At 37.5% G+C, this 12,928-nt stretch overlaps 2 protein-coding genes across 2 annotated transcripts; both read left to right on the top strand.

The window, feature by feature from the left end:
* Positions 1–78: 78 nt before the first annotated feature.
* Positions 79–620, top strand: LOC113562114 (small proline-rich protein 2B-like). Its single transcript, XM_026970425.1, has 2 exons — positions 79–271; positions 418–620. Exons 1-2 carry the CDS (start codon positions 201–203, stop codon positions 599–601), a joined length of 255 nt encoding a protein of 84 aa, XP_026826226.1. The 5' UTR covers positions 79–200; the 3' UTR covers positions 602–620.
* A 342-nt stretch (positions 621–962) lies between these two features.
* On the top strand, positions 963–10,751 carry LOC105276551 (hydrocephalus-inducing protein homolog). Its single transcript, XM_026970427.1, has 25 exons — positions 963–1,104; positions 1,189–1,407; positions 1,533–1,734; positions 2,674–2,830; positions 3,097–3,224; positions 3,315–3,516; positions 3,612–3,798; positions 3,871–3,995; positions 4,088–4,181; positions 4,262–4,481; positions 4,765–4,922; positions 5,059–5,298; positions 5,414–5,541; positions 5,676–5,859; positions 5,948–6,186; positions 6,315–6,428; positions 6,538–6,621; positions 6,771–6,991; positions 7,044–7,360; positions 7,442–7,647; positions 7,855–7,934; positions 8,100–8,301; positions 8,713–8,938; positions 9,064–9,300; positions 9,469–10,751. The coding sequence occupies exons 1-25, from the start codon at positions 988–990 to the stop codon at positions 9,601–9,603; spliced, it is 4,422 nt and encodes a 1,473-aa protein (XP_026826228.1). The 5' UTR covers positions 963–987; the 3' UTR covers positions 9,604–10,751.
* The last annotated feature ends 2,177 nt before the right edge of the window (positions 10,752–12,928 follow it).

Genomic DNA, 12,928 nt, shown 5'->3' with positions numbered 1-12,928 from the left:
TCAGTAACAAATACTTTTAATTTATCAATTCAATTAATTTTAACGAGCCAACGCTGTACGAAATAAACGACACAACGCAAAGTCGTTTGTTACATATAACAGATGAAAATCTATTATCATCTGCCTCGTAAATTTTCGTGCGTACAGGTTCAGTGAAATTTCAGCATCCAAAATTTATAGAAAATTCAACAAGTGCGAATATGTCTAACTGCAAGCAGAAGCGAAATTTTATGGACGAAATGTATGGCATCATAAGCGAGATAGAAAGATTGTAAGTGAAATTCGTAAATCTACATAATCTACAAATATAAAGAAAGTGTGTTAAAAATACGTCTGTTGGTTGGAATAAGACTGGGTAAGATTGTCAACGCGATGACAAACTTCAGGAAACACAAAAATCTCTCTTTCGCTTGCCAGAAAGCCCGAGCCCGAGATCTGCAACGTGAGCTGTCCTCCCCTGGGATGCCCGCGAGGACCATGTCCCGGGATGTGTTGCTCGAAAGCAATTTGCAATCCTTGCTGCGTGTCGAATATGCCGTGCCATTCAACGCCATTCTGTCCACCTCGACATTACATGCCATGTCGTTCAAAGCGATATTAACGCAGTGCGGCCTGTGATTCCTTATCGATAAACATATTAGATTAATAAATTGAGGAAGCGTAAGCAATAGCCGCCCAGAGGAACAAGATTCTTGTTTCGAAGATGAGAATTTCTGTTTTCATTAAAGAAATTGAAATAAAAAATCCGCATTACTTAGCACAATTGCACATTCTATTGTTGTATTCTTGCGTTATTAAATTTCCCGTTCGATGGCACAGTTCTATAACAATTTTATTCTAATTGTATCAGAATTATTTAATGTTTCTGTTATTCCAGTGTGACATGATCACATCGAATAGTAACGTTCCACTGTTTCTCAGTGCATGTATCAATGACGTATTGCTAAAATAGCGACGTGAAGCATACATATGTCTTCGTAGAATCCCATGTTAAGAATGACCGAGACACAGAGAAGTACAGCCACGTGTTATCCAATGATACACGATACCGCGAAAATATTCGCGGTTCTAACCGGCAAATCATGCCATCCGGAATCACGAGAAGTTAGTGAATCAAAGTAATATACGGGATAGCGTATTTTACTCTCGTGTCTGCGCCACGCTCGTCAATGTCGTCGATTCTTGCAGCACAGCATACTTCCCAGCGAATACATGAAGCAGATGCTCATGAGCTGTCAGGAGAGGATCGGTTATTTGCTGAAACCAGATCGCAGTATTGACGTACGATCTTTGTCTGATCATTGCGAGAGCCAGTGTTTCGAGGTTTCACCCCGCATCCTCCTCTTTCAACAATTCGTGCCGGGCGACGTGTACAACACGACGCTCACGATTCGGAACGTGACGAAAGTAAAGTTCCCCCTTTCTATCATTGTACACTTTGTTAATACATATTTTAGAATGCATTTCTCGTTACGACATTCATCGTGCAACATGCATGAGCTCGATCTCACCCTCTAAATGTCGCCCCGCAGGCGTCGCGGCACTTGAAGATCTCTCGTCACCCAGATCCTTTTTTCTCCGTGGAATATAACGGATCGATTTGCCGTGGCATGATAGCACCAGGTCTCGTTCACGTCTATAATGTTAGATTCAGCCCGATGGAAAAGCGGGATTACGAATATTGCATCGCATTCGTCAGCGACGTCGAGGTATTCGCGGTACCAGTAATCGGTGAGAGAAAGAAGATTATTACATTGTGCTTACATGTAAAGCTAGCGGTATGCAGAATATTATACAGGGTGAGGCACCTAAAACAGGCCACCTGAATATCTCGGCTGTTATTGGTGATAGAAAAAAATGTGTCAGACCAAACTTGTATGGTTTCGAGGGACACATAATTTGTTCTAAATAGTTTTTTATTAGGTGGATGCGTAGAGGTCATATGAAGGTCAACTTCGTTTTTTTAAATGGTATGATATGTTTTTTTATGTACCATCTAGTAGAGCGTTTGAAGATGCGCACATTGAGCTACGGGTCAAAATCATTCAAGGTCACTGAAGGCTAAAATTTCTAAGTGCTAGAACTTTTTCATTTCTGAGTTTACGGTATTTTCAATAGCAGAGAACTCTAGGCAATATAAAAAATATAGATATCAACAACTCAGAACTTCTCGGAAAAGAAAAAATTTCTAAGGGCTAGAATTTTTTCATTTCTGAATTTACGGTATTTTCAATGGCAGAGAACTCTAGGCAATATAAAAAATAATGATAACAACAACTCAGAACTTCGCGGAAAAAGAAAAAATTTCGAAGGGTTAGAACTTTTTCATTTCTGAGTTTACAGTATTTTTAATAGCAGAGAACTCTAGGCAATATAAAGTAAATTATTTTCCCTTGCAGTTGGCCTTCAGTGACCTTGAATGTTTTGACCCGTAGATCAATGTGCGCATCTTCAAAGATGGTACGTAAAAATGTTTTTTTACGTATCATACCATTTAAAAAAAACGAAGGTAACCTTCATATGACCTCTACGCGTCCACCTAATAAAAAACTATTTAGAACAAATTATGTGTCCCTCGAAACCATGCAAGTTTGGTCTGACACATTTTTTTCTATCACCAATAACAGCCGAGAAATTCAGGTGGCCTGTTTTAGGTGCCTCACCCTGTATACTAAATTAATATTGTTCCAGCGATCGGCCCGAGACCGATCTTAGATATTCCTGATCGAATCGAGATACCGGAAACTGCGGTGAAAATTCCCTCGTCGAAGACTATCGCGGTGCGTAACGTGGGCGATGCGCCGGCAATCTTCAATTTTTGCGTAAACAAGTACGTTAAGAGATTAATTTAATTATGAAAATTTGTAACAAGCTTTAATGGACTTGAGTTTTTTATGTAAATGCAATAATGAGAAGACACGCGAAGGTATGTTAAGATATTTAATTATTAAATATATGATTTGTTCAATGTATAATATTACGTGCGCGCATATATATTATTATTCTGTTAAAATAAGTGATGTCGACAAATGAAGAGTATTTTTATTCCCTTGAGATAAATGATACTTTATCTCATTAATTAATAATTATTTACAGTCCGTATTTCTCCGTCGAGCCGTCGAAGGGTATGCTAAGCAAAGGAGAGATGATGCAACTCACTGCGAAGTTTTTATCCGAGAAATCTGGCGATCTTGAAGCAGATCTTTTTCTTAATTACGAGTCAGGTATCGACAAGGAACTATACTATATATATATAATGACATTATACAATGTCGTGTATCGTAACGTCGTACAATAATGTAAATTATCGACAGGAGAGAAATTTTGCTTGACGTTGCGGAGCTCGGCGATAAATTGCACGATCCAGATTGAGAGAGACAGTATCAATATGGAGGAAACTTATTTAAGCTTGTCTAGAAGCAAGATCTTGACTATTCACAATAGAAGCGACTACATCGTGAGATTTCAATGGATGCGTTTCAAAGACACCGATACGGATACACAGCGAAGAGAGGAGTACGATAAAGCTGTTATTGTCACTCACTGAAGCACTTCCAACTAATTTTTACGTGAAATTACTGATCAGCGACTGCTCTATTTTTTATTTACAGATACGAAAGATTGTTTCAACTGGTGTACGATATGGAGGTGGTGCGACACGTCAATCTCGTTTATTACAATATTTGCCAGCCGGATATTCACGAGCTCGTTTGCCAACGGATTTACGCCGACGAGATTGCTTCGCTGAAGAATGAAAACTTCCGTTATAATCATACGTCGTTCCTTCTCATGCCTGAGGTACTCTCGTAATAACTTCACGACTGCTGTCGCTTTTTTTCCTTTTAGTGCTCCCAGTAATGTAATTTTCAGAGTGGTGAGATTTGGCCGCAATCCACCGCAGACATTACAGTGATTTTTCGAGCCACGAAAGTGGGAGAAATATCGAACGCCGCTTATCTTGAGGTGACCGGTCGCGAGGACAGGATACCCCTGAGGTTACCGAGAGAACTAACAATAAGTCTAACGTCTTTAGAAACTTCCTTCTATTCTCAGAATTTTCTCGTTTAATTTCGCGTTCCAATGGCAGCCTCCGCGGAACCGGCAAGGGACCAGTTCTCTATCTCAATGTGATCACGATCGACTTCAAGAATATTTTCCTGTGCTCCGTGCACAATTACGAGGTAGCGCTATAAGTTCGCCTGCGTCTAAAGAAAGACGAATTATCGGCACTCGGATTAAGTTGGATAAAACTATATCTTAGATTGTGGCGGTGAATAAGGGACACATTTGCGGTACGTTGATTTATAAAGCAAAACCGACAGACTTTGGGGGCGCTATTAATGTCACCCCATCTGCTTTAACGCTGAACCCGGACGAGTACAAGTCATTCAACTTATCATTCTCTTCAAACCGAAAGGGAGACTTCGTGGAGCGAGTTGACTTCGTAATTAAAGAGAGTTTGGAAGTAGTGTCTTTGCATGTAAAGTACGATTTATCTTGATTACTATCGCGTCTCGAAAATTCATTACAAATTTATTATTAATTAATATCGTCGAACATTTTCATAGGGGATGCATTATATGTCCAACGTTGCATTTCGACAAGAGTACCATTGACTTTGGCGTTACTGCTTTAGGTATATCGTTCGCAATAACTGACGCAGCTTGCATCTAGCAAAACCGCGATTGTTCGTACACGCATTTGCAGGATTCAGCAAAAAACAACAGGTATGTCTTCGTAATTTATCGTTGGTGCCAGTTTCGTTCAACGTATCCGTGATGAAAGATGGCGATCAAGCGCCTATTACTCGTGAGGAATTCGCCAGATCTGAGGCGAAACCAAGTTTCCCGAGTAATCCTCGCGAGTTTACGATCGATCCACACAAAGGAGTGGTGCAAGCGCATAGTTCACTCCAATTAAACGTAAATCTTTCGAATTACTTATATGATTAATAAATCTTTAAAATCGAAACTTATACAAATTGTATAAAATCGAATTTTATACAAATATCTTAATTACACGAAAAGGTATGACATTAAATTATATCGAAACATGCAGGTGACCTATACAGCGAATGTGGCTCGATGTGGACGGTCAATTATTCGAGTCGATATGTGGGATTCGGATTCGGATCCAGTAATATTACCGATCTGGTTTTGTGGTGTCATTCCTTCTCTTTCGATTAATCCCGCTGAGATCTCCATTCGATTCTGTTTCATCAATTTCCCTTATTCTCGTTCAATTAACGTGGGGAACAAGTCCGATTTGGATGGATACTTTTGCATAATACCGCAGATGGTAATTACTAAATTATTTCCTGAATTTACGAATATTTTGCGAGTTTAATATACGAGAAGCATATATTAATGTTTCTATTGCGATTATTATAAACTCTAATAATCTTGTTTTTTAGGTATCTGAGGATATGCCCGTAATATATTCATTATCATGCTATCAAGGTTTCTTAAAGGCGCGACAGTCGAAGACGATCAGTGTCTCGATTATTACAAAAGTTTTGGGCAGACAGACGATTACATTAAAGTATAAAATAATTATATATAATTTTTGAACAAATTTATGAAAACTAAAAGAATGCAGTTTCGAAAGTTAATAAAATTTTTATCGAACTTTTAACGTAAAATATATTTTAAAATATCATTTCTTATTTTTATCAGTATGCTAACGATGGGTCAGCAAGCTCCTGTTGCAGCTTGTTCGATTATATGTAACGGTCAGGGACCAGTAATATCTGTACAACCTAATTACCTGAATTTCGGAGAGTCAGAGGTGCTTCGAAAGAAAATCATGAATTTTCGTATCATTAATGACTCGCCGATATCTGCACAATTCAAGATAACAGTAATGATCTCTCACATAACTTTTTAAGTAAATTGATTATTTTAGTGATACTTGTAAAGGGTAAACATTTTTTAATTATATCGTTTAGAGTAAGAAAAATTCGTCATGGCTCGTTAAACCATCTTCCGGCGAGGTTGGACCAAACGAATCTGCAGAGATTGAAGTTGAAATATTTCTACGCGATGCTGGTAAATACTCTGGCAACATAATCGTGCACATTCTCAACAGTCGATCGATTTCTATTAACGTGGTAGCGACAGGAACCGGTTGCAGCATTATTTTCGAACCACAGATATTTCCAATATTTAATATGGGTTTTCTCTTTAGGTAAAACAAATTGGTAAAATATTTATTTTTATTTATATCAGATAATAACGGAGACAGAAAGAGAAATTATTTCACTCGTATTTATGTATGTATATAATATTTGTAAAATTATTTAATATCTTCAACAGTCATCAAGATCAGAGTCTGCCAATAACTATGAAAAATCTCGGTACTCATTCTTATCAAATAATATGGTCGAACGTGCCGGAAGTGCGTATTCAAAGAAATCATTGTCGCTCAACGTAAGCCTATAGTTTTTATTTTACGTAAAAAATAAATATTATCAAAAGTGCATAGATTTGCTGCATTATTATGCAAATTATGTTATGTGGAACATTAAAAATCTTATAGCAGCAAGTTTCGAATTGAACCAAATTCTGTAGAGGTACCAGCCAGTGGTTCGAATATAGTTCAATGTAAAATACATTGGAACGTGTAAGTATCATCAATTATAATCAAAATTTTACTCTGTAATTTTAAAAACATTGATTGACAAAAATAATTTTGATTAGAAAAGCATTTTGTAAGTTTCACGAGTTTATGTTATCAAGTAATGTTTTTACAATTTTTGCTGTTTTATAATTACAATCTTCAATATTATTGAGAAACGTCTTTTCACATTACAGAAACGAAGTCCTGACAGAAAATTGGTACATATTCGGACAGATTTACGGGAAAGGCAAACGGGAACTTGTAGGAATGTCCACGTTTAAGGCTACTTTTACGAAGCCACAAATCGCGTTCGATAAGAGAGAATTGACATTTCGCATCGATATGTATCCCGAAGAAGACTCGCAAGATACAGGTAGACAAATTCTGCGTACTATTTTGGAATTTATTTGATGAGGAATAATTAAAAACTTTAATTATATCACGCGATAACATTATTATATTGAGTAAAATAATAATAATACCACCGATTTCCTGGCTTTTAGACGAACTGGTCGTAACAAATCAATCACAGTTGAATTTAAACGTCCAACTATACGTGAAATCTCCATTTTATTTGATAAAAGACCAGGAAGTACTTGTATGCAAAAGGAAAATTGTCCTGATGGGCGGGACCACCACGATAATTCCAGTAAAATTCTTGCCCAATGTAAATCCCGATAATCCTTATTCGAAAAGTTATAGCGGTGTTCTCTGGTTCAAATATTACGAGCATCCTAACAAGGTATAAAATGTAAAATTTGCAGGATTTGCATTTGTAAATCATTCGAACTAATTTGTAAAACTTTCGCTTATTTATTTTTAGGACAAGATTCGATGTAGGGGTACCGTGAACTTTCCGAATATCACGTTGCTTTGTAAAGATTTGATAATTAATTGCATTTCGGGCTCAAGCGCCGAGGAAACTTTGAGGATGACTAATAATGGGCCAGTTCCTGCGATGTACAAGTTTCTCTGGGCCGGAGAGAGCATCGATATTCAACGTCAAGTGCACAATGTTGGAGTAAATTTGCATTGAAATATCAATATACATATATACACATAAATAGGATTAAAAATTATTAAATTGTTTGTTGCAGGTCAATTATTCTTGATGATTTCTTATTATTTTAAATAACTGGCAATATAATTATGCGAATACTTTTTACAGGATATTATGGATCCCTCGAAACTTCAAATTAACATAGGAAGCCAAAAGTCCACTCCGCGCTTGTACAGGAATAGAGAAAGTTCAGCAGTTCGTGAAAATGGAAATGGAACTACGAAAATATTTGCCGCATCCACTTCAACATTACGTGGTACGTGCAATTCAATATTCTCCTCTCTTTTGACGCATTCTTTTAACATTGAGGATAATATATACAGATTTATCATAATTCAAAATTGTTAATAATATTTAAAATAATTTAGTTCGTGAGAGTTTCATTTTCTGTGTAAACTTGTGAAAATATCTTGTATTGCAGTACTGCAAAAATCGAAGTTAGATGAATTGTTAGGAAAAATTCAGTCAGAAACGCTGGACGAAACGCTTGAAAAATTAAGAAGCACTTTTCCATCGACGACCGAAATGTGCTTGTCATGCTTGAAGAATCCAGAAATTCTTGCTCTGATGGATCCCGATTTCGAATTGAAGGAGTTGCTTGATGATGTTCGTCTGCTTTTCTAGTAAAATATTTATTTTAATTAGTTGCATGCATAAATTATAAGCTTGCGATATTATTTAGAAATTATTTATATTAATGCAGTGACTCACACATTTGCTCATACAATTCAGATGTTACTTACGACAAATTTAAAATTCTTGTAAGTTGAAACATAAGAAAGCACCTAAAATTGTAATTGCTCGTTAATTGACAACAGTCTTTCGGAATGCGAGATAAAATTAAAGATAGTTGACGTAATAATTAAAAAGGTGCACTTATAATTAATTTCTCATAATTTGTTGTATGTAGCATTGTCTTTGTTAAAGTATTGAAAAGGCATCTTCCTGGAGAGACAAAAAGCTTACTTGAGCTAGCGAGTTTCCGCGAGAAGTAGATAAATGATATCGCTGAAATATTAAGTCTAATCGCAAAGCTTACATGTTATCCAGATACTTGATATCGTCCCGCACGAAGGAATTCTCGTTCCATACTCTTCGCAACGTGTGCGCTTCATCTTCCGTGGTTCTGAACCCATGCAAGTGAAAGCTGTTGCGCTCTGCGAGATTTTTCAGGGACCTACTGAAGTAGTAAATGTATTCGCTAGTGCGGACAACGTTCGATACTCCGTTGACAGGCAAATTATCGACTTCGGCCAAAAGGTAAATTATCTCTCGAATTATTTTAATTATTAGTGCACATTTGATAATTTTTTTTCTTTCAACAAAAACTTGTACTTGGTTATAGTTTTTTTTTTATTAATTCAATTTATCGAACTATGCTGCAGTTGTTCGGCGAACAGTGTCAGTCGAGCTTTATCTTGGAGAACCATAGCGGAATATGCCTGAACTACGAGATACACGAGAGGGATTTAGAATCCGACACAGAAAAAAGTGACTCCGCAATCAGTGCGTTAACAGTCGAGCCGAATAAGGGACTACTGGATCCTTTATCGTCAATGAAAATCAGGATAGAGTTCCAACCGACAGTGCACGGCGCTTTCCAGATTGAATTCGAGCTACAGGTGCGTTACAGTACTACGGCACACTAATCAAACTTTGCGAATTAAATTCTAGTCGTGGATTACCATGATCGCGAGAATTGCTGCATATAAAATACGAATATCTTAAAGCAAAGTTGAACGTTTAAAATGTCTTCTTATTCTTGTTTCATTCTTGGTGTCATTATTTAGGTGGCTAATGAAGATCCGTTGATCCTTATTGCAAAAGGCGTCACGAGTTATCCACAAAGTATCCCCTGCGTCCCACGCGACGATATTTTTAAGCAACATTCCGCAGAATTAGGACATCAGCGATCCAATTACTAACTTCGGATTACATCGCGATGGTATACAAAATTCTACTTCGCATCGAGAATGCTCGCGATTATCCCGTGGAATTGTCTTGGCATCAGCTCGACAGGTGATCGTCATGACATTAAAATAAATCGGGAATCAGCCGGGTGGTCATGAAGAAAGAGAAAAATCAACAAGAAAGGACTCTACGCATTTGCGGTGGGAATTGCCACGTAAAAACATCGCACTATTTTCGAACTCCGCGATAACAGCGTAAGGGCGAGGGTGCGATAGGTGAAATGGCGTGGAACGTACTTTACTGAATAAACCGACGGCGTTGCAGTCTTTTTCTGGAGGAGGAGCGACTCGCCGAGGCTCTGACTCGTTACTACGGGGTTGAAGAAATCCTATTATCATCTCGAGAACTCGGCGAGAGAATGCCGTCGTTTTTAATGGAATTCTATAATAGCCTCGTGAGTGAGTGAGATGGCGTACGCCTTGTCAACGGAAGCAATCGAAAAGGAAAGTGTCCCCGCACTGAACGATATATACCCGTATAATTGCTGTTTGTCCACCTTGCAAAAAAAAGTAAAAAGAATCAAAAGAATTGAAGAAATGCAAATTTAGCTCTGTGAAGTTGGCACAGATATTAATATTCCTTTTCTCTGTTCCATCTAATCCTTTTTCTGTTAGAACATATTAGTAATTAAACGTTCATTTGCGGGGAACATATATTCTATATCCTGAGAAACCGACGATTAAGATTGACAGAAAATGTATGCTTATTAATTAAATCGTCTATTACATAATAAATAGCAAAGACATGTACATTTTTATAAAATTTCCAAATGTTAGAAAAATTATGTTACTCTATACCAGATGTCTATTCAAACATTGTTGGCAAATGTCGCAAGTCTCCGAGTAAAAAGGATGCAGCCGCTCGCTGTCATCACTTTGGTCACGCGCGCCGCACCAAGAGAGGTAATTTTCATCATCCTTCGTGTCCGAAATCGCTGCAACTGTATTCATCTAAAATTACACATTAAAAGTTACGCACATAGAATTACATGCGAGATAAAAAGCGCAATATATTACTCAACCTGTTTATTCTCCCAGATAGCCAAGTCTGCCGAAAGCAGATGATGCTAACTATCTGCTATCAACTATTGCCAGCCAAAAGACAACAAACTTGATACAGAAGTTGTTATTAGCGATTAATTCGACAAATTGGTGCCAGAAATGTAACAGAGCTTGCTCACAAAATCTAAGAACAGATTGGCGGCAGAAACCGAGCAGAATCTGCAAACATGGCTTGAAGTCGGATTGTCGACAGAAACCGGGCAAGATTTGCGCACGCGGAATCTAACGGCAGATTGGCAGCGGAAACCGAGCAAGATCTGCGCGCGCGGAATCTAACGGCAGATTGGCAGCAGAAACCGAACAGGATCTGCAGCTCTTGACAGTATTCAAATTTACACGGCTATGAATATGTGTTTTCGCTCCGCACCGCTATGCGGTGCACGCGTCGAGTTCTTACTCGATGTTAGGATTTAGCCTAACAGTTATATAAGTCAATATACGCGCCTTGGCACGATAATATTAATTTTTCTGAAAATTTTTGCACTTGCGGCACAGAGGCTCCCATGGACAACGTCCATGTAGTTCACGCGCGCCACGAGCAATCTGAAGTTCGAAAGCAAAATTCGGACTTCGGACTAGAATAAATTAACAATAAGAGAGAGATTATGCAACGAACTGTCAGAAAGACACATCAAGCCAAACGTACTTTAATTTAACAAACAAACAAATGCGTTCTTTTAACACATGGTAATATAAAATGGCAATTTATAGTGTGTTAAAAGTAAACACATGCTTTAATATATCGTAAATATGAATGGCCAAAAGCTGCAGATTCTGTTCGGTTTCTGCCGTCAATCTGCCGTCAGATGTTAACAGATCCTGCTCGGTTTCTGCCGTCAATCTGCTGCCAGAGTCTGTTAGCAGGCTCTGCTGGCAGATCACTATCTTAATGCGGACATAACGGATGCCAATTTGCTATCAACTCTACAGTAATCTGTTGCCAATCTGCTGGCAGATTGCACACATTTTGCTTACTGGGCTCTTCTTCCTCTTCTATTTTCTTCAAATATTTGTCTACTGTAGTTGGATGAATTTTAAGCTTCTATGCATACTCTTTTCTTCTTTGTTTCGGGTTTTTTTTCACGCAATGCTTTAAATTGTTCGAACTTTATCGTTTCGAGATGATTAGGTCACGTAACGTAAACATTACCACTGTTTGCATCGTAATTTAAATTTACTTTCACTTTTGCCGATTGTTGACAAAAGACTTCGAAATTTAATTTAAGATCAGCCTTCCATGACCGAACACACACGAACCCATCAAAGATTATTTAGCGATAATCTCGCCGTAAATGAAACCGATCGTCAGTTTTCGCGGACTAAATTACGCGCGGAAGAGGCGCATACGACAATTTTCGATCTCCTTCTATTTTTATATGAATCGAATGCCGCTGATATCGAAAGCGAAGGTTTGCAATAAAAGTACAAATATTATCAATCGCTTGCGTGAATTTTTGAAATTCATCCTGCGTGTGCAGCAGTTAAAAATTATAAACTTATAAAAATCTTAACTAATTGACGCTCATTTATATTCGTGTTGTAGTATGTGAAATATTTCATTTAGTTAATAAAATCCCATTTGTGTACTAATTACAGTTTTTTCATTTACAAAAAGGTATAGGCCTTGATCGCATCTGGCCGGTACCGAAAGTTTTAATAAATACGGTAGCTAATTGTTAGCACACGTAGACAAAGGCTAGTGACAAGTATTAGATTGTAGCAAAAGTTCGTAGCGTTTTTTAAATTAAATTCCAAGATATTACATAAGGTGTGCATAAATATTTAATGTACTATGTACTCACCAGTTTGTTGCACCATCATCTGCCATAGCTTCATGAGATTCCGTCCATCGAATGATTTTTTCGTAAAAACAGAATTAACATCACCTTACGAACTTTTGTTATAACTCAATGTCTTTGGCTGTAGTCCAGTTAGCACTGCGAACACTACAAATCACTTTCTTTCCTTCTCCTCATTTGAAAGTAGAAAAAGGATAGAAAGTATTTCGTAGAATCCGCAGTGCTAACTACACGACTACACGATAAGCTGAAAAAATACTAGTTTTTATATAGAGAAAAATCTAGGGAGATCTTTCTTTCCTTTTTTTTTCGTTCCAAGAAAAAGAAAAATAGAAAATGTTTTGAAGCATCTGCAGCGTTAAATGGACCGACTGTCAACATATAGCTGTCATTGGTCACCTGCGATCCTTGCGATTCCT

Source organism: Ooceraea biroi, chromosome 6 (genome assembly GCF_003672135.1).
Source record: "Ooceraea biroi isolate clonal line C1 chromosome 6, Obir_v5.4, whole genome shotgun sequence".
NCBI lineage: Eukaryota > Metazoa > Arthropoda > Insecta > Hymenoptera > Formicidae > Ooceraea > Ooceraea biroi.
The sequence above is the reverse complement of the archived record's forward strand: the minus strand, read 5'-3'. Positions and strand labels throughout refer to the sequence as shown.

Coding starts and splice junctions, on each gene's coding strand:
- LOC113562114 (XM_026970425.1), top strand. CDS start 201: ATGTCTAACTGCAAGCAGAAGCGAAATTTTATGGACGAAATGTATGGC. Junction 272..417: donor ATAAGCGAGATAGAAAGATT/GTAAGTGAAATT, acceptor TTCGCTTGCCAG/AAAGCCCGAGCCCGAGATCT.
- LOC105276551 (XM_026970427.1), top strand. CDS start 988: ATGTTAAGAATGACCGAGACACAGAGAAGTACAGCCACGTGTTATCCA. Junction 5,542..5,675: donor AGACAGACGATTACATTAAA/GTATAAAATAAT, acceptor TATTTTTATCAG/TATGCTAACGATGGGTCAGC. Junction 5,860..5,947: donor CTGCACAATTCAAGATAACA/GTAATGATCTCT, acceptor TATATCGTTTAG/AGTAAGAAAAATTCGTCATG.